We start from the raw sequence: 24,395 nt of genomic DNA on the forward strand, positions 1-24,395 counted from the left end.
ACCAACTTTAAAAAAGAAACAAAAAAGGTCAAATTCTAGTTGCACATTCACACAATGTCAGTCTAGCACTCTTCAACTCATACAAAGAAGCCTGTTTGACAGAAAACTAGAAATTATTGCATGTTGAACAACTCTGTGCTGTTAACCCATCACCAAATGAACCTGAACTACCCCTCAAGTTTAACGTGATATACCTCCATTAGTAGCGATAAGCAACTGCTAATTGCATTTTCACAATTATAAAATCATGGTTGGCCTTCTGTACATAAATTAATGAAAATGTCAAGCCCTAGTATCACAAAAGAAAGTATCCAGTATTCCATATCTTGTCTAAAAAAGCTCTCCTATTCAAAGAAGATGTTTTGCCAGACTAAGGAACCGTCTATGCAGACTGGCGTGGGCAGATCCAAGCTCACTGGGCCTTCATAGCAAGTTTGCTGAATATGCCTTGTCTCTAGCCTGTAAATTGGATGATCACGTTAGCATGCTGTCACACTCCAGCAAGCATGCTGAGAGGCAAGGCATTATCTCAGGGTATTAATCTGGGCATAACCACATATAGCCACACTTCCATAATGCTCAAATACACACAGTTAATGGGTCGAGTCTGTCCACTCCTGTCTGCACAGAGGCATTGTGCAACAGAGCAAGATCCCTTAAAATCCCAGTTGCTAACCCACTATCAATCAGAATCTGTTCTTCAAACAGTTTTGCAGAAGGCCGACAAGAAATCGGTAGTGGAGGGAGAATCCAGCTGAGAAGTCAAAGGTGAGGACCTAAGCAGATCATCTTTAACACTAACCCAACAAGCCCAGACTACAAGTTCTTGAAGAGATGGGAGTTAGCTGTAGCGCTACCTAAAGAAATGGTGCTGAATGAATGCATACGAACGAAATTAGTAGTTCCTCTAAGCGTAGAAAGCAGAAGCTATTTTACTGACAGAAACTGGGAAAAGAGCCCGACTGGAGAAAAAAACCCAAACAAAACAACAAAACCCACGAACAGGGAAGATACAAGTATCTGGAAGGCAGGCTCCAGCACGGTCACCGGCCGATGGAACTGCACCCTGGACAAAAAGGGTGGATGACTGGGCACGGGGCAAGGCCAGGCAAGGGACTCGCGGCTCTCCCGGCTGCTTTACCCGGCCCGGGAAGCCCTCGGCCTCGCTCCTCGCTGAGCTGCGCTGCCAGCGCGGCCTAGAGCGCGGCCCTTTCCCACGGCTCAGCTCTGTAGGCCAAGGGCCCCGAGCCTCATAGCCCCGCGTCCTTCAGGCTATAGCAGACTGAGAAGACAGGGCCGAAGGCTCCCTCCTCACCCTCTCCTCTCAGCCCAGCCCTCCCTTCTCCCACCCTTCGCATCTCCGGCCGAACCGCAGCACTCACCTGCTCCTTCCGCTGCCGCGCCGCTCCCCGCCGCCTCCTCCGCCGCCGCCCGGGGCGGAGAGGGTGGGAGGGGGCGAGGGGGGAGTCCGTCCTCCCGGGCCTGAGCGCGGAGCAACACGGAGAGGAAGCCGAGGAGCGCCACCCGCTCCCGCAGCCCAGCAGCACCTGAGGCTCCCACCCCGCTCCTGCGCGCCAGGGCCGCTGGGGAACCGCCGCCGCCGCCGCCACGCGCTCTTCCCGGCGGCCCCCGCGCCGCCCGCCCCGGCGCTGGTGATGACGTCAAGCGGCGGCAGGCCGGGCGGCAGCGACAGACCTGCCGGGCTGGGCAGGGTGCGGCCGAGCTCCGCCAGGCTTCGGCAGCCCTGGGTCTGGCTCCTCGCTGATCGGCATTCTGCGGATAATAAACCGCGTGACTGAGGTGTGAAGAGGAATCACAGAATGCCTTTGATGAAGGGAAAAGTGTGAAGGCAATACTGGCGAAGGGCCCCTTAAGTTTGACAAGCAGAGGGCCCCACAGACCAGACGCACATTCCTGATGCAGAAGTGACAAGGCAGATGTAGCATCTAGCTGGACAGCCGTAGCGTACAAGTGTCAAAGTCTGTATCGCTTGGAAAAGAGGGAGGATGCTGGTCCAGAGATAGAGAGAAACTAGCATCTTGAAAATAAGCCATTAAAAAAGAGGAAGCCAGCTGCAAAATTGGACTGAAGGTGAAAAGTACGCTGTGAGGAAGACTGCAGGCCTTCGTCCCAGACAACCGTCAGAAGACCACTGGGAAGGTGGACTTGGGGTGGAGGATGGGAGAACACCTAAATTAGTGAGTTCCAAGAACTAATGTTAATAATCACACCTATTCTAGGAAATAATTGCAATCACCCTGCCTCTTACCATGAATACATATGTTTTAGTAACATCAGTTAGGGCTTGTGCCAGCGTATGGTGTGTGGGTTTGGTGGTACGATCCTCCCTGTCACCCATTGCCCTAATAAACATACCTACTTCATCACTCTCTATGGGTGGTGGGGTTCTTTTCTGCAGGTTGCTTTGGTGGGAAAGGACCTTGAAAGATCCCCGGGTCCTGTCTCCCTGTTGTTATCCTAAAAGCTGGGCAGTTTACCCAGCGTGCAGCAGCAGAACAGAGCTCCTGTTCTGCGCAGAAAAGAGTGCCAGGAGAGAGTTCCACAAAGCTAGCACACCATTAGCTCAAATAACAGTAGGTTATCTACTATTACATGATTGATAGGTGATTTTACATGACATGATTTTTGTACACAAGCTCCCGCAGTTATCTAATGCATTACACTTTACATGGACATAGGTTGAGATATAAATTCTCCAGCTGGAGGTATGTGTTTTAATATTTAAATCACCACAGGTCATGCAGGGGACAGCTCAATATTTTCATCTTTTTCCAAATCTATCTCTGATTTATGTCAAGAAGTTTGTAACTCTCCTTCTGACATCAGTGTCATGGGCAGGGACACACTCCACTAGATCAGATTGCTCAGAGCCCCAGGCCAGCCTGGCTTGCATGTTCCCAGGGATGGGACATCCATGACTTAAGTGGACAGCCTGTCCCAGTGTCTTGTTGCTCTCACTGTGACTGGTTTCTTCTTTGTGTATAATACAAAGCTACCCTCTTTTCGATTTGAAACTGTTGCCCTTTGTCTAACAAGCTTAGCCAGCTAATTGTAGCGGAGGAGCCTGTGGGCAGCTCCCACTGAGGATCAGTGTTCAATGGCTACCTGTGTGCCCTTGCTTTTATCTGAATGTGCAGCACGTAGTTACGTGAACATCCTTTCAGTATGACAATGGAAACTATTAACAGGGTTGTTTTCTTATAAGGGAATTCTGCAGTAGCTCAGGCAATCAAAATTAGGGAATCTCTTCTCTGTATAGGGTCTGCCCAGCATGCCACATGTCAATCAGTGGCCAGTTCAGTGCTGTACAACCTGGAGATCTCATCATTTAGAGGGACATAAGATTACCTATGCTGTTTTACCCTTAGAGTGTGCACTGTATACGTCTGTAGTGCATTTAATTACCGTTGTAAGTATGAGTATGGTATGCTAAAATGAAGTATAGGAGATGCAGTCATTTTTTCCCCCCCTAGACATTTTAATAAAGCAGCAAGCTTTTTTATTATTATTTGAGTTCAGTACAGTCATACTAGAATAAATTTTCCTCAACTCACAAATTTTGAAGAACGTGCTGAGCTATCTCTTTGACAGCAGAAATTGCCTCTATGCAAGTTGGCTTAATTTCCTGAGGAGGAAGCAAAAATCCATAAGTTCCTGTGTCCCGAAGCTCAATGGTAAAAGAATATTTGATGCCAAGATCGTAAGCCCAGTCATCAGAACCCCCAGGAGCTAAATCTGTGTGAGGAAGAAAAAAACAGATTAATTACCTGAAGACAGGGCTTAAGTTTTCTGTTCAAAAGCTGTCCTCTGATGGTAGCAAGGTTGCATTGTCATGACTGTTATTGTAGAAGAGTAAGACTTACAAATTGTTTGTGCGCCAGCACCAGGTCTGTATATTTTCTTTGTTGTCCTTTTTATAGCTATAGCTACTTTCTTCGCCAAACTCTCCTGAAATTAAACAAAACATTAACTTTATAGTCTGGTGATAGTAGTTAATATTTATGCAGTTAGGATGTACTTCATACTGACCTCACCGTAGTTAAATACTCTTATAAAAGACTCTAGAAAACCCAGAAAATTTTCAGCATATGCTCATGCTACAGTATCACAGTATCACCAAGGTTGGAAGAGACCTCACAGATCATCAAGTCCAACCCTTTAACATGTTACATTTTTGTTGTAGACAGTATAAAAGTACAGGTGTGACCTTACCACCACTTCAGACAGCAAACTCTTGTGTAAAGGGTTAACCTTCTGGGGAGTGTGGTCTTGACCCTGACCCCAGGTCCTCCTGACTCTTCACCATGGGTGGGTCTGAATCTGACTCTAGGTGTAGTGGTTAGCCCACTCCAACTTCCTGTCTAGCCCCCTATGAAAATAGAGGAACTTCTCTCTCTCTCACCTGCCTGCCTCTTTGCTACTACTTTGTTGCTGCTCTCCTACCATGTGGTCATCCTTCCACGTGGTGGACAAAATCCTGAAAATCTGCCTCCATCCATTACCATCAATCTGATTGTATATACATATATCTTGATTTTTCCTTCCCTATACCTCTTTGTAACTCCCTTACCTCAAATACCTTTTATTTATTGATAAAGTTTTCTCTTTTAACTTCCAAATCAAAATGAGACTATTTATTTGGATGTGTTTTAACTTTTCCCTTTTACATCTAATTCCTTTCTTTCCAAAGTGGGGGAGAGAGGAGGGCATCCTATTAGTGTATTGGCTCTGATAGCTATATATGTTTTTGAGTCTCTGAGAAATGTAAACTAGAACCGAGACATCTTGTCAAACCATTTCATCCTACTTTTGCCATATTTCTCCTCTTCTTTCCCCTGCTTTTTAAATCGCTGTTGATTTATGGAGTATTGGCAAAAATATGTTGATCAAGGAGATTCTACTCTTAAGCCATGAATTAAATGTCCAGGATTAGTGCATATCTTTCTGCTTTATGGGAAAGGAGTAATACAAATTATTGTGGTCTATTCACAACTGCAGTTTTTTTTTGGCAGGGGGAGATTGTTTGGGATTTTATGGGGTTTTGTTTGTTCATCTGTTTTTAATTGCAGTATATAAACCAGTTTGTTTCAGGGGAAATAGAGAGTACCCAAGACAGCATTAAAAACATAAGTTATTTGGAGCTAATTTGTTCTGTATTGACATTACTGGATTTTTTTTCCCCCTTTATCTTCTTGTGAATACACTAGCACTAGTCACCAGTGGGAGTGATCTCTTGTTCTGTCTGGGGTTTTGTCTAGTAAAGTATGATACTTCCAGTACATTAATTGTGTACCTTTAACAGTAAACTTACCTATAAAACATTTGCATTTTTAAAATAAAATTTTTTTTAAAGTATTGTTTTTAAAAAAATAAAATATGCTAAGTGATGTGGGAGATGCCTGGGATTGAAAAGCAGTAAAAATGACAGCATTGTGTGTAAATGTCAGTCCTGGATCTGTGTAAACTCTTTTGCTGACTGTCCTTTTGTCATATCTTATATCAAATACCTGGCCATGCAATATCTTCCTTTAAGGCAAATGCCAAAGCCTGCAAACCTACTTTCTGGCCACATCTACATGATTTGTGCTCCTTTCTTACGGCTAAGCAGGAGCCCTTGCTGCAAGTCAGAGAACGTATTACTTCAGCACTTAGAGCTTAGGGAGCACCAAAAGTGAGCTTTCCTTCCCCAACATAGTAGTGCTGTTGCTGCTTCCACCCACCACCCCTGCCCTACCTGCTGCGATGTTTTCTGATTCCTGAGTCACACACTGCTGTGCAAGCCCAGATTTGCTTTAAGTTCTTAAAGAGCATCAAGACTAATTCTTGATTTTCAGAGCACTATACTGCTCTGTGAGTCTCTCTCTTTACCAAGCAGGGTAAAAAGTTCTGAAACAAATGTGAAACTCTGGGAGATGGGAAGACTTACCAGCTCATCATGGTCTTTGCTTTTGTCCATAGTGTAAGAATATGGAAACAATACCATCTGGGAATAAGAGTGCATGGTTATGTAGGCTTTAATGATGTCTTTGTGATCTCTGATAAAGCGAGCCACTGCTTTCACTTCAGGTTCAGACTCTGGATAGGGTCCACAATATATCTGGTGACATTCATTGGGGGATGCTCCTTCCCCTGTAACAAAAAAGTACACAGTGTTACTCTTCGTCTTCTTCCATTCTGTATTTCTGTTCCCCTAATGGAAGAGCAGAATGTGATGCTAATACACAAGAAGTTGTGGACTCTACCATGATGTGGAAAGAATTTTCATGATTGTAGAAACCAATGCAAAGCTACTAGGATTTCTCACCTAATATAATCTTGAAAAAGACTGGAGAAGGTGAAGAAGAAAAAAAAAAAGTGTTACAAAGACTGAATAAGAACTCTTGAGAGGAGAATGAATATGTTCCATTTAAATTCATCTCTTCTTAAAATCTAGCAACAAAGGCAGTTTAAAGTGATTGCATTTGTTTTCATATGAAATCTGTGAAATGGCAAGTGAAGATGTTTTCACAATAAAGTCTTTTGTAGGCAGGGGTACAATAGGAAGGAAATGATGTCCTACCACACCAATGCGCATCGAAGTTCCTGTTCATGTCAGTACCAATGCACCTGCTGTTACCATGTGAGGAGCGGCTCTTTCTCCACAGTCGATTCTGTGGAAAGAGACAGACGTAGGAAAAAGCTGAGGAAAGTGATTAGTTAAATGTGGATTCCAAATTATCCCTTTACAGGTCATGTACCTGTGAAGAGACAAAATACCAAGGAACATTATGAAAGTGGCTGATTGCCAGTGAGTCTGAAGGACAAAAGGAAATGTCGGGTATGATAAGAAATGGTCACATCTGGTTTAATTGCAATGGATTTTGAATGTGGAAAGGGAGGAGAAGGTGTGCTGTCTGGCCAGATATTTGAGTTTAGAAGTCCAGCCTTTCTGTAGGCATTGCTGATAGCATGTGGAAAGTTGGAAAACTGATGTGCAGCTTTTCAGGTTGTGGTGGGGTAAGAAACTTCCCCCCCACACATTCTTGGAGTTTATCAGACCAGCTCAGATGGTTTGGAAGTAAGATAAAGCTGTATTTACAGCAAAGCAACATGTACAAGCATATATACCCAATATATTTATGAGTATTGACAAGTATATACAAACTAGAAATAATACAGAAATCCAAATTCCCTCCCAAAGAAGCTGCCCAGAAGGGACTCAATCCCACCCTCTCTCCTTCCCAGAGAGAAAAGAAAAACAACCAGCAAAGCTTACTTTGTTATCTGTTAGTGGAAGGAAGAAGTGTCCCAGAGCAAAGAAGGACAATTTGTTTACATTTTGACACTTTATGCCTGTTAGCAAACCAATTAATGATATAGACTTAATCATTATTCTTCTTTTATAACCAGTGATCTAAATATCTCTCATTAGAATACTCCTATTAGCCTCAAACCAACACACAGGTGTATATGCATAGTTACCCAAACATAAGCCAAGCTGGGTTGAAGACTGACAGAGAAAAAGAGGGGATTTTTTTAAACTTGAGTAAAGGATCTAAACATCAAAGAAGCATCTCAATGGCTTGAAATTTCCAACCAATAAATCCAACCCTCGACAAAAGATACCTGCTGTAGCTTCATTTATCCAAAACCAAAAAGCAGTCAGAGAGCAGGGCTCCCTTGCAGGAAGGAGGAATGAGTAACTGGCTGTGCTCTCTGAGATGCAGCATACTACTGAGCTTGTGCTGAGTTGTGCCAGCATTTGTAACTTTGCTGCTGAAAGCTGATGCAGGCATTCCCCAATGTCTGTAGATATTAAAATCTCAGGATGAGATTTTCTCACTTCCAAATGCATTTCCAGTAGCTTGGAAGACTCAAAGGTATTGTGTCAGATATCAGTTAGCTGTGGTATTTGTTGTATTTGAAATATGGAAGAGATGCAGAAAGTCCAAGCACAGATTAAGAGTTTGAGGTATGCAGTTCCAGGATGGAAATAATACCCTAAGCATGCACTCTGACAGTATCAGTATATATCATATCAACATGTTGCATGGTCTGTCCAAAAAGAGCTCTACATACAGAGGGATGGCTCCATGTGTACTCGTAGCCATCCACATTTATCACAGGCATGACGTAGAAATCAAAGTGCTCCAGAAGTGCTGTCATGGTCCGATCTCTCTCACGCATGTGGATTGCCTATGAAGCACAGGGGAGATTTATGAAACAGATGTGCAATAGTGGCTTTCTTGCTTTCTAGAAAGGCAGCTGATGGCACATGCAAAATATTGTGCAACTGTGGGAGCAGTCAGCCTCCTGGTAGGAGTGCTTTACATCACTGAAATGCCAAATACCAACGTAGCTCTTTGGCTAGAAATGCCAGGGAAAGGGTAGGAACCAAACTGATACAGTCAGTCGAATGTATTACAGTCCTTGAAGCCTATAAATAGGAAAGTTTGAACTTTTTCAGCTTGTATTAATGACAGGCACCCAAAATACCTCCTATGTAAAATATCATGAAAGTAGCATAATATAAACCAAGCCCTAAAATAACATTTCAAATGTGTGCTTTATGTAACATTATTTCTTCCAGTTGTATTGTGAGTTCAGTGCACTGGCAAATCACTCTCTCTATGAAGAACTTCCTCCTAAAGACTTGTTATTAGGAGGAATTTCTTCACAGAGTGATTTGCCATTGGAATGGGCTGCCCAAGGAGGTGGTGGAGTCACCATCCCTGGAGATGTTCAAGCAAAGCCTGGATGAGGCACTTAGTGCCATGGTCTAGTTAATTGGACAGGGCTGGGTGCTAGGTTGGACTGGATGATCTTGGAGATCTCTTCCAACCTAGTGGATTCTAGGATTCTATGATTCACTTGTATGCCAAGTTAATAAGATCTACATTGCTCATTTTGCCTCACAGCCTATCTTGAAGACTAGTGATATGTAACCTGTCTGTTGGTCCATGACATAGGCATAAATTTTAACCTAGATAAGTGATGTTGTTACTATGAGAATAAACTCTGTCCTTAAGCATACCTTTTTCTTTTTCTATAAGTATTTATTTGGTTTAATTTATGCCTTAAACCACCTTTTTTCATTCTAAATCCTCACTAGTTTTCCTCATTTCTAACTAAATGAGAATTGTCAATCTTTCTGCAATCTTAATGACAAACTTAAATGATAAAGGATGGACCTATTATAAAGAATGCCTGGGATTTGCTAGAGAGAACTGGTGATTTCAATGTGTGTGCACAAGTGTGTATTGATGTCAGATTCTAAAATGTTACTTTGTGCAGTGGTATGGAAATAAAATTGGAATTTAAAACACATAAATTAGATCAAGGGGATGGAGAACCGAAATGTTCATCACGTTAGTTCTGAAAAATGCTGCTGAGACATGTCACTGGCAAAGTGACAGCACAGCTGGTAATTGTTTGAAGCAGCATGAAAAGGGCAAATGTGTTTCTCTTCAAGGGAATCTCGAAGCCTGGGATTATCAGTGGGTCACAAGGAATGCTCAGCTGTATCTGTCTCTACCTGATGTGATCTCCTTTCAAACTCTGTAGTCATTGATGTTGTAGAGTTGTGACTGAGCATACAAAGAAACAGATTATTTGATTATTATTGTTATCATTATCATTATTATTTAGTTCCTTCATGGCCAAACCATAAAGCTTGTTTCCAGGACTCTGTTTCTCAGCACAGTATGGGTGATTGTGAGGTCTTAAGATCATTTAGTTCATTTTTACTCTGAACTTTGCTTTTGTGAAAAAGTAATAATAAATAATAGCTCTGAGCATTCACTGAGCAACTTTGTCTGGGCCAGAAAGGCCTTAGGAGCCTTTTCTTCATCCGTAGTAGAAACTGGCCAAAAGGTTGTCACAATGAGTTGGGCAGAGATGCCTTAAATTCAGAAAGACCAAGGCAGCATGCATTAAAATCTTGGTGCAAAAGAGGGAAGTTATATCTTTCAGCATACCTTTCATTGCTGTCCTGAGCAGTGCAAATATTGAAGATATTGAAGACCAGACATGCCCATTAGTCTACGGCTTCAAGTCAAGGCTGGTCGAGCTAAGCCCGCACTACAATCTCATCCTGTCAGTGATTTACTAGTTGCCATGAGCTGATACTATGCATGTGGCTGGAAGCTGTTGGTCACATTCTGGAGGTCTGAAATGAGGATGTCTCTAGCAAGGATGGTACCTTCAGTAAAAGGTGGTAGATCCAGAAAAAAGCAGAAGTGAAAGTGCAGAAGCAGGAGGCAGAGAACAGCAGCAGCAGGTACAGCAGCAGATGACACATCACTGCAAATGCTAAGTAGATATTGTTGGTGCATATGCAGGTGTGGAGTTACACCATGTGGAGAAGGCAAGTGCAGGGTACCTTTTGCTCTAGGAAGTCATGTAGGAAAGAGCCTAAGCTACAGCTTGAACTCACCAAGTATCCTCTTATCCTCTGATCTACTCTGGGAAGTGCCAGCTGGAGTAGTATGGACGTAAGCCACCGTGTGTTGCATGACCCAGAGCCAAGATTGTTCCTTAGATCCGTGTAGCAGTAGAAACATAGCCCGCATCACCAAATGTCTGTGATTCCTGGCATGCCTTCCCCATCTCTGACCATTCAGAGTTGTAAACTTCTCTGCTGCTCGTGTTTTGAAGTTTCTTTCATACTTTGGGCCTCTTTTGCATTCAATCTGTAGGACTTTCTGTCTCTTTCTCACCACACACTCCTCCACCTACTAGCACAGGTGTACAAGCACACATTTATATGCACGCACACTCACTGCTACTTAAGCAGCTTAGGCATAAGTCTCATGTGTTGGTGTGTTGGAAGCAAATGAATTAAGACTGTGTGGAGCTGAGAGTGCAATTGAGTAGACAAGGTAAATGGCATCAAGATTTTTTGCTTTGCTTTGAAAATGGTTATCAGATGTGATTATCTACTCACATGGCCTATGAACCACAGGCAAAAAGCAGGAGAAATCCATTCTCTAGCATGGATACCACAGTCAATCCATATGGCACTTTTGGGATTTTCCTGGCTTTTAGAAAGCTGACAAAAGACAAATTGTATTAAAATGTCACTGTTGTAAAGTATAACACATAAAAGTGAAAATGAAAAAGGTAACTAATATGGAAGAAGAAGCATCTGTCTTGTAGGGAATGCTTAGACTGATCCTGGGCTGGGCTACTGCTGTCTCTTACATACACATACAGTGGGAGAGATGTATTCGGGCCACGTGCAGTAATCTCCTAACATAGACACATAGACACCAAGACTACAGCAAGATCTGAGGTGAAGTGAATCTGTAGGGCACCAAACTATGCTGGTGTCCTAATAAACACAAAAGGGCATTCACCCTGCCAGTGTTTCATGCCTTTGGATGGTGGCCTGCATACAATAACTTCTTTGTGGCCCAACAGGGAACCTAATGTGGTCAAATGCCTTTGCAAAGGTAATGAACATTGTTAAATGAACTTAGGAAACTTATAGACCCAACAAACATGTGCATATAAGCAAAGATTGAAGAAAATGTTCTGGCCAAACCCCATTGCTTGCTCACATTGGTCCTTGGAAAGGTTTTGCAGTAAGTCACAGCTGTACCTTGAGAACATAAAGTGGTCGTTTTTCGTATGATGATCCAATGTATATTTTCTGGAGGAGGTCAGAATGGACTTTCACTATTTCTTCCATCCAATAATATATCTGCAAGGATAAAGTTAGTAAATAAATAGATTTTCTCCCTATTGTTTTCTTTCCTGCCTCTTGAGCTGAGGGGGAAGAGAAACTAGCAATCCAGCCCACTTAGCAGTCACCAGACTCTCTCTGAAAACAAATAGTAAGATAAAATCACAGTCCAAATATAGCCCCAACATTATATTTTATTTCTATTTGGTTAAGTTGTCCTTCATTTGATGTTTTAAATATTTATCTCTTGCTTTGTGACTTCATTTTACTTCTGTACTGACTGCATTTGAATGGCAGTTTGAGACGTGTATGAAAGAGTGTGCCTGATGCTTCCTTTTTCCCTTGTGAAGGCATTACAGTCAACACAACTCTTGGTGATAGAGCACTGCCATGGTAATTATTCACCTGTTGATGATATCTTTCCCTATCTCCATTCTCAACCACGAGACCAGTCTTATCCCTTGAATCTACAGAGGATGGCAACAAAAATATCTTACTTCTTTCAGCGAGTGGTAGTTTTCATAATATGATGAAGAGCTACGTGGGTTGGCTGTGTCATTGATAGTCTGCTTTTCAATAAGGGCTTGAACATCTCCCAGTGAGACTCTGAATAGGAAAGAAAGAGCATGTGTGTGGTAATTTGGCCCTAGCTGGGGACCAGACGCCCACCAAAGCTGCTCTATCGCTCCCTTTCTTAGATGGACAAGGGAGAGGGAAAATGTAACCAAAGAAGCATGAGTCAAGAGAGAAGCAATTTAATAGAATGAAAAGCAAAAGCAAAGGCCACACACAGAAACAAGAGTAAACAGATATTATTCACTGCTTCTCATCAGCAGGTGATGTTCAGTTACTTCCTGGGAAGCAGAGCTCCAATATGAGTAGCAGCTGCTCTGGAGGAAGAGGCCACCAACAAATACTGTCCACACTTCCTTCTTTCCGTTAGCATTTATATATGAGCTGATGTCATATGGTATGTAATACCCCTACAGTCAGTTTGGGTCAGCTGGCCCAACCTCATTCCTTCCCGACATCTTGTCCATCCCTCAGCCTGCTGTTGTGGGGGAAGAGTTGGAAAGGCACAGCCTTGGTGCTTGGCTCAGCAGTAGCCAAAACACTGGTGTGTTATCGATACCCAACTACATCACTGCAAACACAGGGCTACAAAAGATGTTCTGGGGAGAATTAACTCCAGTTCAGACAAACTGAATACAGAGCACAGCCTTCTGGTAAATAAATGACAACTTTACAGAAACAGTCATGATAAGAAAGGAAAAAACACATACCTGTACTGAATGGTCAGTTTCCTTAACTGAGTTTTTATGCTACTTATGCTGGATGCCCCGACGTAAAAATGGACTTCTCTGTCCTTCTTGATGTTTTCAACCACAACAGGTTGCCAGAGAATGACCTGCAAAGTTTCAAAAAACTACTGGGTGGTCTTTTTTTTTTCCACTTGTCATAGAATCAGGCAGGTTGGAAGAGACCTCCAAGATCATCCAGTCCAACCTAGCACCCAGCCCTAGCCACTCAACCAGACCATGGCACTAAGTGCCTCAGCCAGGCTTTGCTTGAACACCTCCAGGGATGGTGACTCCACCACCTCCCTGGGCAGCCCATTCCAATGCCAATCACTCTCTCTGCCAACAACTTCCTCCTAACATCCAGCCTATACTTCCCCCAGCACAGCTTGAGACTGTGTCCCCTTGTTCTGTTGCTGGTTGTCTGGGAGAAGAAACCAACCCCCACCTGGCTACAGCCTCCCTTCAGGTAGTTGTAGACAGCAATGAGGTCACCCCTGAGCCTCCTCTTCTGAAGGCTAAACACCCCCAGCTCCCTCAGCCTCTCCTCTTCTCCTTTTACTGCAGAAAGAAAAAATAATTCCTACTAACATTTAATAAATATTTTGAAGAGAGTCAAAGCATCTGTTTTCAATTCCAGATACCACTTGTAAACAAGCACTGTAATGTTCCCTGTGTTGTGTCTTGCAGCATTCTGCTACTGCTGGAAATGAAATATGTGTGTTTAAGAAATGTTTGTAATGACTTCTGCACATAAATTCATCCATCAAGAGCAAAGACAGGAACATAACCTTTTCTGAGATAGTGTTTCTAGTAGAATGGATTTGTTTAGCTGGTTATTATGTTACATGTTTTTCAAGTCTGCTGAGAATTATTTTCCCTGAGGATATTTTGAGAATTAATGAAGATCAGACCAGACTTTGTAGTTATTGTATTTGCTGATGACTTTGATCAGGGAGGAAATAAATGCCAGAAGGGGGTTGAATGGAAGTCAAGTCGAAGGAGCAATAGAGAGATTAGAAATGGGAGGAGAATAAGAAAATGAGATCCTTCTTGGCAAAGTTAAATCCTTTAGAATAATAAAATCAGAAGATGATATATCAATAAAAGACTGAAACTTTAGAACAAATAATATCAAAATGTATAGAGGTGACAGTGAGCAGAAGATTAGGCATGATTCACAACATGCAAAAGGTTAATGTAATTTATGGATGCATTTTTTAAGAGATTCAGTTTAGAGTCATCAGGCAGTAGGCTTATTTTTTTTTCCTTTCCCCCCCCTTTCTGTTGCACCAGGAATAATATTTAGCTTAGGGCATTTCAGCTAATACATGATTTCAAGCATGTATTAGCTGTCAGCTGTTTACCTCACTCATTTCTCAGAGAGAACATGCCTGCAAAATCATGCAGAAAATTCATCCATGCTTTTAATCAAGACTTTGGAACAATAAATAGTAAAATATTTGCCCCCTGGATACACTACTGCGACGTGCTATAAAAATATCTCATCTAGTCACAGTGTGGCCATCTCAGACATTTTTGGCAGGGTAGCAACAACAGTGCAAGGCTCAACGTTGTTTAGAAAACCCATCCAAGAAGCAAGGTGGATGGTTAGCTGACCAGCACTGATTTCCCTTTTGCCCTGGCTAGCCTGCTGTCTGAGTCAGTGTGCACCACCTCAGGTTTAATTTCTCTTTGGTGTAGGCATTCTCTGAGTTTAGAGCAAGGACAGCTAAGGAATGCTGAATTGACTCAGCTGTGGTGGCTGAGGAGCAATGAAAGGGGGGGATGGGGATGGACATAGGAAACTTTGATCATGGATGTGATTATTAAGCTCTTTACCCAGCAGCAGCAGTGATTAATACTGCCCCAAGGGTAGCTCTAAAAGACTGATAGAGGTGTTCCTGCATCGGTGCCATTGGATAGATGCTACATACATGCTACATGCAGTGTGTGTGCCTGGACACGTTCCTTTGTTACCTACCCTAGGCGATCCTTGTCTGGCAGAGGGGCTGGACTAAATGATCTTTTGAGGTCCCTCCCAACCCCTAACGTTCTGTGATTCTGTAAGAACAAAGTGTTCTCTTTGCTTTAACTTTTTCTGTACCAGCCTTTGCAGGACTAGCACCTGTGATTAGCCAGATAATTCTTCTTGTAAGATGCTAATTTTCAGTTGCTTCTTTTTCGCTAGATCGTGCCCGTTAAAGTTTGTTAGGCACCCTTGTGTCAGAGACTGTGAGTTAAGTTGTGGTGGTAGGAAAGAGCAAAGGAAGTTACTGAGATCTGTGAGAACTGAGTGGAAGGCTCAGAAAAGGCCAATAGGGACAGCGCAAGGCTAGTAGGAGTTTTGGTGTGGACATAAAATCAACAGGAGCCAAAAAGAACAGAGAAAAAGTGGGCATAGGCACCATTAAAAGCTTTCAGTCATTTGTGGCACACCCTCATCTGGTGTGATATGTTGATCAAGGGAGTGGTTATACCTTTCTTGCAGTGTTGCCTTCACACTGGGAGAGTGTGAATGAGTAAATGCTTTTGCAGAGGAAGAGATACCTTTATTTAAAGAACATTTAATTAAAACAGGAGTCATTTTAAAAACATTGCTTACAAAAATGTTGTCTTCTAACTGCTACTTCAACAAAAATATGACAGAAACCCAGTCCAGATCTTCAAAGCTGTGTTAAGTCAGATAGGTCAAGACTGCATTGGTCTAGAATGCTGAGATTTCCTAGCAAGTGTGTTTCTACTTACTGTGTGTTGGTGCTTTGCCAGGTAATGTATAAAATCAGCTGCAGAAATCTGAACTGGGATGTAATCCACTACTGTAACGTTAGGAAGGAGGAGCCTACTCATCTAAATCAGAAGCTAGCAGAAACCCAAGCCTTATCTGAGTGGCTGCATTAGGAAAATGAATGAGAGTGGGCTAAATGTTTCTGCAGGAAGGGTGAAAATGTGGGGTGGTAGTGAAACAGAATTAGTGCACTTTGTGAAAAGTTTGGACTAGAGAGACAGAGGGATTCATTTACCTCAGTGGTGTTCAGTAAGTCCTGAAGGGCTTCAGCCTGCTCATCTGTTTGTGGGAGAGCCCACAGAACTTCATCCCTGAAAAGCAAAGGTAGTTAGGGAGAACACAGGGACTTGGAACTAATCTGGATCACTCAAAAATAGAGAAGGAGGCTCTGTCTTTCTCATCTTCTCTGGCTGGGCTGTCATGAACTCAAAGGTTCAATAGTGAAGATGTCGAACCCAGTTCCAACCTCTATTGAAACCACAATGAAAGAGATGGATCATGGCTTTGTTGTAGCATCTCATACTGGACTCTGAGATTGCTTCTGCAAGCTGGCACTAGGACAACAGAAACCAGCCCTAGCTAATCCAGAGTGCACCAGCACCACTAAAAAACTAGCCTAAACCAGGAAGACAGCTCTTCTGTTCTCTCCAGAACTTCTTGGTCTCAGTCACTGTTCAGCAGAGACATGAGCCCTATTAGTCTGGGACAACCCAAGCATGATGTTCTGTAGATGTGCAGTGGCTACAACCATTGTCATTCCTAGACCAGTACAACTTTCCTCATCCCCACAATTCTGTCCCTGTGCCACTTATGGTTTCATTTGGTCTCTACCACTGTTCTCCTGCTCTCTGCCCGGTAACTTATAGTGCCCTTCTACTTGAAACCCATGGTCCAGACACAGTGTACCTGAGATGGTGCTTCCAGCACTTCTTACTTGACACCACCTTTGGTGACAGAAGTGAAATTCCCTTTCTGGGAAGGGAAATGGACTGCACTGTAAATCCAGCCTTGCTCTTCAGTGCCTTGAAAGCCATGTGTTCAAATTTGCATCAGATAGATAACTACAACTATCTGTGTGTGCAGAAGGAGGAGACTTGGCACAATGCTAAATGCCTTTTTCCACATTCTGGCCTGGGATAGCTCTTGGCCCTCTAATTGTGTACAGTTGGTGGCAGTGCACAAACCAAGTACTGCAGAAGTCCCTGTCAGTGCTGTCTGCAAAAACTGCTCTGAAATAAAACAGGCAGGGCTCTCAGAAGTACTGTTTTCAAGCTGCATAATGTGATTGTCACAAGTCATTGTTGTGACTGATTTCAGGTAGAGACCTGACAACATCTGGCAGCCAAGTGATTCATCTTTTCCATTTTTAGCCAGGCTCCAATTGCTTCTTGTGCAAGCCTAACAATATGCCAGTCCTTTTTTTGCTTCCACCATCATTTGACAGGACATCAAAAAGCAATCAGGGATGGGCAGGATTGGCAGTTTGCCTATTTCTTTAGGCAAATGCACTTCAAACTGTGTGTTTGGGGCTACTTTAAATCTGAATTGATTTTCCTGTATCTGGGAAAGTTTTTTTTTCACAGAGGGGACCAGAAAAGGGTAGCTGCATCTGATTTTTTTCCTATGAATCCCACAGCCTGAGTCCCATAATGAGGAAGCTGATATGGGCAACAAACAGGAGGAGCTGGAAGCCATCATGCATCAGTAAAACTATGATATAGTGGCTACCACAGAAACATGGGCTTCTCAGTTCTGCTTTGTTTTGGTATTATACTCTTTCATCTGTCTTTTTTCCCCACTCCTGTTAGAGAACACCCAGACCAAACCTCTGATTATTGCCTTGAAATTAATCTCAGAAACAACTCTCTATGCCCAGCTTCCTTGCCTTGCCTGCTGCTTTGGTACAGCTGGGTGTGTTCATCTTGAGCAGACCTCTTTTCTTTCACTTTCTGTCCTCAGGCCATGCTTCCCTGGTTGCTCTTTTAGTTTGTCCTTAAGAGGTTTCCCCTCCTTTCCCTCCTCCAGCTTTCTGCCAGGGTCCTATGGGATTCTGTCACTGTACCCCATCTCTTCTCCCTTTTACTTCTAGGCAATTAGAAGTCCAGCTGCTATCTCCGTACCATGCTCAAGTCTATTCCTGTAGCTGTGGCAGAGTGAGTGGGATGCCTTACAGCTCATTTTAGATGTTTTTGATATCTTCATTTGAGCTAGTCACTCTCCCAATAAAATACCTGCACTTTCAGGGTCCACTTAACCTGAGCTAATCTACAAGTGTGTACTAAACTGGAATAAGTTCTAATCAATACACATATTTTTCTCCACTAGCTGTACAGGAAGATGAAGGGAACTTGTTTCTGTGCAGGACTGTGCAGAAAGCTTGTATAGTCAGATGAGTTTCAACCAGGGCTCCTGGCCAAAGTCTCACAGATAGGCATAAATCAGTGCTGACTCTCTGCAGACATCTCACCTCTCCTCTCCATTGTATTTCTCAGTCACTAAGGGGACCACACATCATGCAGCCCCCCAAAATCATAGAATCATAGAATCAGTCAGGGTTGGAAGGAACCACAGCGATCATCTAGTTCCAACCCCCCTAGAGCAGCCTGGCCACAGCCTCATCCAGCCTGGCCTTAAACACCTCCAGGGATGGGGCCTCAACTATCCTTCTGGGCAATGATTCCAGGCTCTCACCACTCTCATGGTGAAGAACTTCCTCCTCACATCCAGTCTGAACCTACCCATCTCCAGCTTTGCTCCACTCCCCCTAGTCCTGTCACTCCCTGAGATCCTAATAAATCCCTCCTCAGCTTTTTTGTAGGCCCCCTTCAGATCCTGGAAGGCCACAAGAAGGTCACCTGGGAGCCTCCTCTTCTCCGGACTGCACAGCCCCAACTCTTTCAGACTGTCCTCATAGGAGAGCTGCTGCAGCCCTCTGAGCATCCTCATGGCCCTTCTCTGGACATGCTCCAGCATCTCCACATCCCTCTTGTAATAGAGGCTCCAGAACTGGATGCAGTATATAAGTATATAAGGTATCAGTGCGGATGTGTCTCCTTATCTTCAAAGCCTGACTTCATTTAAACCTTACATATTCTTTCTGACTAGCATCTCCAGAAGGGAGGCCTCCCCACTTATCTCCAGCTGAATATTTAGCTCTGACTCTCAGCAGGTATTGTCACTAGAATAGTGCTGCCAGCATCTTGCCCTCCTGGACTGTGTAAACTGTTCTTGTGCCTGAAACACAGGTGTCTGCCTGTGGCCTCTTTTTTCTCCCATCTTTCCAGCTCTCCAGTAGCCTCTAGCCTTGCCCTTTCCCTACAGCTGGACTGGATATCTCTCCAGTGCCATCAAGTCTCAGAATGCTCAGGAGTTTATTTTGGTTTTGGATTTGGTTTGGGGTTTTTTGTTGTTTTGGGTTTGTTTTTTTTTTTTTTTTTATGTTCAGATGCAGTAATCATAGTGTAACCTTTCCAAGGGAAGATTTAATACATGAGCATTAAATCCACCAACACTAATGCTCAAATAAAAGTGAAAAGTCAGATATATCACCTTTAAAATCTCATTATTTGAGCCATTTTAACAGCCGAGGCTGGCAGGATTAGTGCTTTCCAGTGGGAGGTGCCATATTCTTCTGCAAGGGTCAGATATCTGGTGTGTCATTTAAACATTAAATAAGTGAACATTCAGGTAGTCTAAAGCAATATTCCTGCACTGAATTTACCTGGAAAAGCATTTAGTTGTCCCCCCCTACTGTAACCCTCACACCTCCACAGCAATCCACAATAAAATGCGGTCACAAGGCAAATGGAAAGGAAAGCTCCTCTGTGTAAGCTATGAACTCCATGGTGCTCATCTGTCACAGGTCAGCCACTGCTGTGTGGTGCAATGTTGCAGAAGGACTGTGAGACACAGCTCACTATCATTTGTGTAGGTGCTTCAGTCCTGACAGCAGGTTGCATTTTAATCGTGATTCCTGTAGGTTGTTCAGCTTAATATCATCGCATGAGGGACTTAGTCTTTTACTCCTACCTATTAAAACATTTCAGGTTTTCAAACCAGCTGTACATGTAGACAGTGAAAGTGCCTTGCCTGCCTTCCTTGCTGACATATGTTCTCATGTTTTCAGAAAGTATTTGGCTGCAGGGCATTTCTGAAGTTTATCGATAGGTAACAATAAAGCTGCTCCTGAAACATTGCACAAATACCAAATGGTTACTCAAAAATGATTTATGACTGGGGAAAAAAAAAAAACCCAATCAGAAAAGCTGCTTTAGAAGGAAAACAGATTGTTAGCACTCTCTGAAATGGTTCCTCTTTCTACCTCAAGAAGTAATTCATTTAAGATCTTGTTTTAAAGCAAATGGAGCAAATTATTTTTTCCCATTAAGTTCCAGAATGCCCTTTATTGGCACTCAAAAGCACTGAATGAACAGAATTGATTTGCACTTAAGACCGAAAAGAATAGTTTTAATATGATTAAAAACGTAGGATTTATGGATGTGAAGAAGACTTGGAATAATTTCATTTCTTCCACCATCTATATGTTAAATTGAACCACATATCCAATTACAAGAGCAATACATAAATGTCAACCTTTGCCAAATGTTTTCTTATGCGAGTTGGAGTTGCTGCCTCTTAGACTTTTCCTGTCCCGCTCACACACTTAAAGCCCAGTAGCACCAGCAGCTCTTTACCTTGGAAGAGTGAAGACATGCTTCTCTTGAATCCAGATAAATAGGGTAAAAAAGAGCAGGTAAAACTTCATCTTCACTAAATGCAGTTGCAAAGCCAAAGGTTCAGGACCCACATTATTGATTTAAAAAATGTTATTTAAAGAGTGGTTAAAATTTAATACTGGCTCTCACCTCAACCCCAAGCTCCTGGTGGCTAAGTCAATAGGAGAGAGCTCCCTAGGGAGGTCCTGCTCACATCGATGTCATCTGTCTGCAAAAGGCTAAAGTACATTTTGGACAGTTTCATATTGACAAGTCAGTTTGTCATCCAAGCTTTTGTCTCAATTCATTCTGGCCATGAACCGTGGACATAAGAAAGGACACCAAGTGCAAAGTTTTTGTGAGCCTTTAGTATTTGCAGAGATCCAGCAGAGGAAGTTCTTCACAGAGAGAGTGATTTCCCACTGGAATGGGCTGCCCGGGGAGGTGGTGGAGGCACCGTCCCTGGAGGTGTGCAAGCAAAGCCTGGCTGAGGCACTTAGTGCCATGGTCTGGTTGAGTGGCTAGGGCTGGGTGCTAGGTTGGACTGGATGATCTTGGAGGTCTCTTCCAACCTGATTGATTCTACGATTCTGATTCTATGATTCTATGCTCTGCATTCAGCACTCCTAAAGCTCATCACAGACAAGCATAAAGCAGGGTGAAAGGAGTTGGAGTGAGGTTAAGTCCAAATGGAAAAGTCCTGACCATGCATAATTCACATTGAATCGTCTGGAGTCCTGCGTGGCAAGGCCGTGATCATCCCTGGTCTGCAGGCCTTTTGAGCCACAGTTCCTGCGGCAAGCAGGCATACAAGCAGCACAGTCTGCACCGGGGGGGAGGAGGGAAAGGGTGTTTCAGGAAACTAAAGGTGCTAGTGGAAATTCTGAGGGAAGGGCAAACCAGAGCATTGTGGTAGTTAAGGCACTGCGCAGGTTAAAGCACAGTCAAAGGAAAAGCAAACAGAAGATGAAAGATCAAACAAATAAACGAAAACTCAGATGGCAGATGTGAGGCAAAAAAGTACATCCCCACGCCTCCTGCTTGTCTGAAAGCCACAGAGGCCTCATGACACAAACCCACTGACTCTCAAGCATGTGCTGGGCAGGGCTTACTTGGATCAATGGACTTTCTACTCTTTCTCTTTTTTCTTCATTGTTATTTAAATGATGCAGAAATGTCCTTCTCACCATCTTTGGTCACCATCTTTAGGTGACTACACAGCAGCTGCGCACCCATTTCAGTCCCTACAGATCCATCCCATTATCACCGCCTCAGCTGCAGACAAAGTTTGAATCTGGGTGCCTAAAATGAGGTTCCCAGTAAGTAAGTGCCTACAGAAATTGGGCTGATTTTCACAAGCATGGAGGTTTGCCATGGGCTACGATGCCAGGGGCATCAGAAGAGACGGGGAGATGCCTGATGCGAGCAATTCCAATCCAATCCATTTATTGCATTCCAAGCATGTGTTTTTATGCCTTTCATCAGAAGGCTACAAATTGTATTAAACTGCAATTGGTTACATGTACTTGTGTTAGAAATTACATACTAATTAGTGTAGACATTCATCATGTTCTCTCAACAATATATACACTGGTTGATTCTATGATTCTATGATTGTGTCTAAGCAATCCAAGTCAGCAGAGATAGGTGAAAACCACAGGCTCCAGCCTTACATTTGTTTACATTTGTTATACCATCCTCTAAGCTCATTCCATCCTTCTGTTTTATCTTAACTCAGTACTTCTGAGCTCCTGCACTCTCACCTGTCCATGGCTTATGTTCCAGTGTACCATAGTCAGATGATTCTATAGAATCATGGCATTTAACATTACTATTCCCAACGGAGGTTCCTATTACAAAGATATTTGTGCTGTGACACATCACACACAAACACAGTCACAGTTCTGCCTCTGGGCAGGTCAGATTCTCTTTCCTGGCATGGTCTATTTATAACAGTGTTGTTGTGGTTTGTTATAATGAGCAACCAGACAGTCATTGATTACTCCCAAAACCTTGTGAGTTGCTCTAGCTGTGCACATGCAAAACAACAGTGAAAAAATAACCCAAGCTATTGGTTTGGGATGGGAATGTATCTAGACACCAAACTTAAGCATTAACTTCTCTACTTCCACCTACCTGTTAGGAGTCATCATTTGTCCTTTGGCTTATGTTGACATTCCCCTGATCCACTTGCCTCAGCCACTTCAAAAGTGAATCATCTGCTCTAACAATAGCCCTTCCCAGTGCAAACTGCTACACCTGAGCAAGCCATCTCCTGCTCCTTGCACAGGCACTGCAAAGAAGTGGGTACTTTTGGAGAGCAAGTAATCTGTGGCCACCTGTAGACATCTCAAAGGGTAATGAAACACCTGGTCTTATTCATGACCACTTGTATGCAGGATGCTGCATTTGTTATGGTGAATCCCACAGATCCTGTCCATCTGCCTGCCTCAGCTTGGATGCTTTAGGTCATTGTAATGAATTAAGATAGAGTTGCTCTACCTACAGCAGTAAATTGTTTGTTAACCCTTCACGAATTTCTGAGAATCTGGGAAGTATGTCTCAAGGGAGTGGAACATCTTCCTTATAAAGAAAGACTGAGGGAGCTGGAGCTCTTTAATTTGGAGAGGAGGAAACAAAGAAGTAAATCCATTAATGTTTATGAATAGGTAAAAAGTGAGTGCCAGGAGGCTGGAGCCAGGCTCTGCTCGGTGATGCCCAATGACAGGACAAGGTGCAGGGGGTGGACACTGAGGCATAGGAAATTACATGTAAAAGCGAGGAAAAATTTCTTCACTGTGAGGGTGACAGGACACTGGAGGAGGCTGCCCAGGGGGTTATGGAGTCTCTCTCTCTGGAGATGTTCAAAACTCACCTGTATGTGATCCAGTGTGATCTGCTATCAGTGGTCCTGCTCTGGCAGGAGGGTTAGACTGGAGGTCTCATCCAACCCCTAACATTCTGTGATTCTGTAATAAACTGGAAAGAAAAATGTACTCTTAAAAAACACTGTGAAAGACAGCTAAAAGCCAGCTGAGTTAATCAAAGCATTTCATTTTGGTAATTTCAGCCCTTGTTAGGTTTTCACTCCATTTCATGGCTTTTTAATAATTTTATTGAAAATTAACTCACATTTCTATGCCCTTTTTTATTATGACCTGGAAGAAACAAGACTGAATTTAAGTAACTGCTGCAAGGGGGGAAATTTGCCCATTTGAAAGCTTCCATTTTTGAACAAATGCATTTTTCTCTAATTGGGAAATTCATCAAAACTGATTCTTTCCAGTAACCTTTGTTTTTTCTTTTTGCTTCTGATGAATCAGCGTTCGCTGTCGAAGAGCTTCTTGGTCAAAACGTCTGACTGTGTTCAAAGGTTTTGCTGCATCTGGATTAATTAGTCCTTCTGCACTGGGTAGAGCATGAGCTATGCTGAACTAGTGCTTGCAAGTGTTACTACAGCAGATGCAACTAGAAGCCTTGGAGGAATGTAGTTTGATCTGTGTTGGTTTCTCTTTGTGACATGCACAGGCTTTTGTTTAAAAGGTGTCATCAGGTCCTAGTTTTCAGAGCAGATCATTATCAAGATAATATTTTGGGTTTTTTTGTTAAATATTACACTTGGGAGTTGGGAATGGCAGTATATAAAAGCCTCCTGGTGCCATAACTGTTTTGCATTTTGGAGTATAATCACATTCATAAAGCAATTCTAAAGAGATCTTAGAATCATAGAATCACCCAGGTTGGAAGAGACCTCCAAGATCATCCAGTCCAACCTAGCACCCAGCCCTAGCCAGTCATCTAGACCATGGCACTAATGCCTCATCCAGGCTTTGCTTGAACACCTCCAGGGATGGTGACTCCACCACCTTCCTGGGCAGCCCATTCCAATGCCAATCACTCTCTCTGTC

The 24,395-nt window shown here is 43.0% G+C and overlaps 2 protein-coding genes across 6 annotated transcripts in view; both read right to left on the reverse strand.

Annotated features, from left to right (window-relative positions):
- ZC3H13 (zinc finger CCCH-type containing 13) overlaps nucleotides 1-1,593 on the reverse strand; it is a 49,129-nt gene extending 47,536 nt beyond the window's left edge. For all 4 annotated transcript variants that reach the window (XM_064175225.1, XM_064175234.1, XM_064175226.1 and 1 more), the window contains exon 1: nucleotides 1,383-1,593. The gene's annotated coding sequence lies outside the window, so the exon portion shown is untranslated. The remainder of the gene's footprint in view (nucleotides 1-1,382) is intronic.
- Nucleotides 1,594-3,497: 1,904 nt separating this feature from the next.
- On the reverse strand, nucleotides 3,498-22,759 carry CPB2 (carboxypeptidase B2). 2 transcript variants are annotated; one of them, XM_064175294.1, is made up of 11 exons: nucleotides 22,624-22,759; nucleotides 16,008-16,083; nucleotides 12,970-13,094; nucleotides 12,184-12,292; nucleotides 11,603-11,704; nucleotides 10,946-11,050; nucleotides 8,080-8,196; nucleotides 6,581-6,671; nucleotides 5,948-6,150; nucleotides 3,885-3,969; nucleotides 3,498-3,756 (listed from the first exon to the last, which is right to left on the reverse strand). In XM_064175294.1, exons 1-11 carry the CDS (start codon nucleotides 22,638-22,640, stop codon nucleotides 3,572-3,574), a joined length of 1,215 nt encoding a protein of 404 aa, XP_064031364.1. In that variant the 5' UTR covers nucleotides 22,641-22,759; the 3' UTR covers nucleotides 3,498-3,571. The 2 variants fall into 2 exon arrangements, with proteins under 2 accessions (XP_064031364.1, XP_064031357.1); XM_064175287.1 differs by lacking the exon at nucleotides 22,624-22,759 and adding an exon at nucleotides 20,467-20,570.
- Nucleotides 22,760-24,395: the final 1,636 nt, after the last annotated feature.

This window comes from Pogoniulus pusillus, chromosome 3 (assembly GCF_015220805.1).
Source record: "Pogoniulus pusillus isolate bPogPus1 chromosome 3, bPogPus1.pri, whole genome shotgun sequence".
NCBI classification, from domain to species: domain Eukaryota; kingdom Metazoa; phylum Chordata; class Aves; order Piciformes; family Lybiidae; genus Pogoniulus; species Pogoniulus pusillus.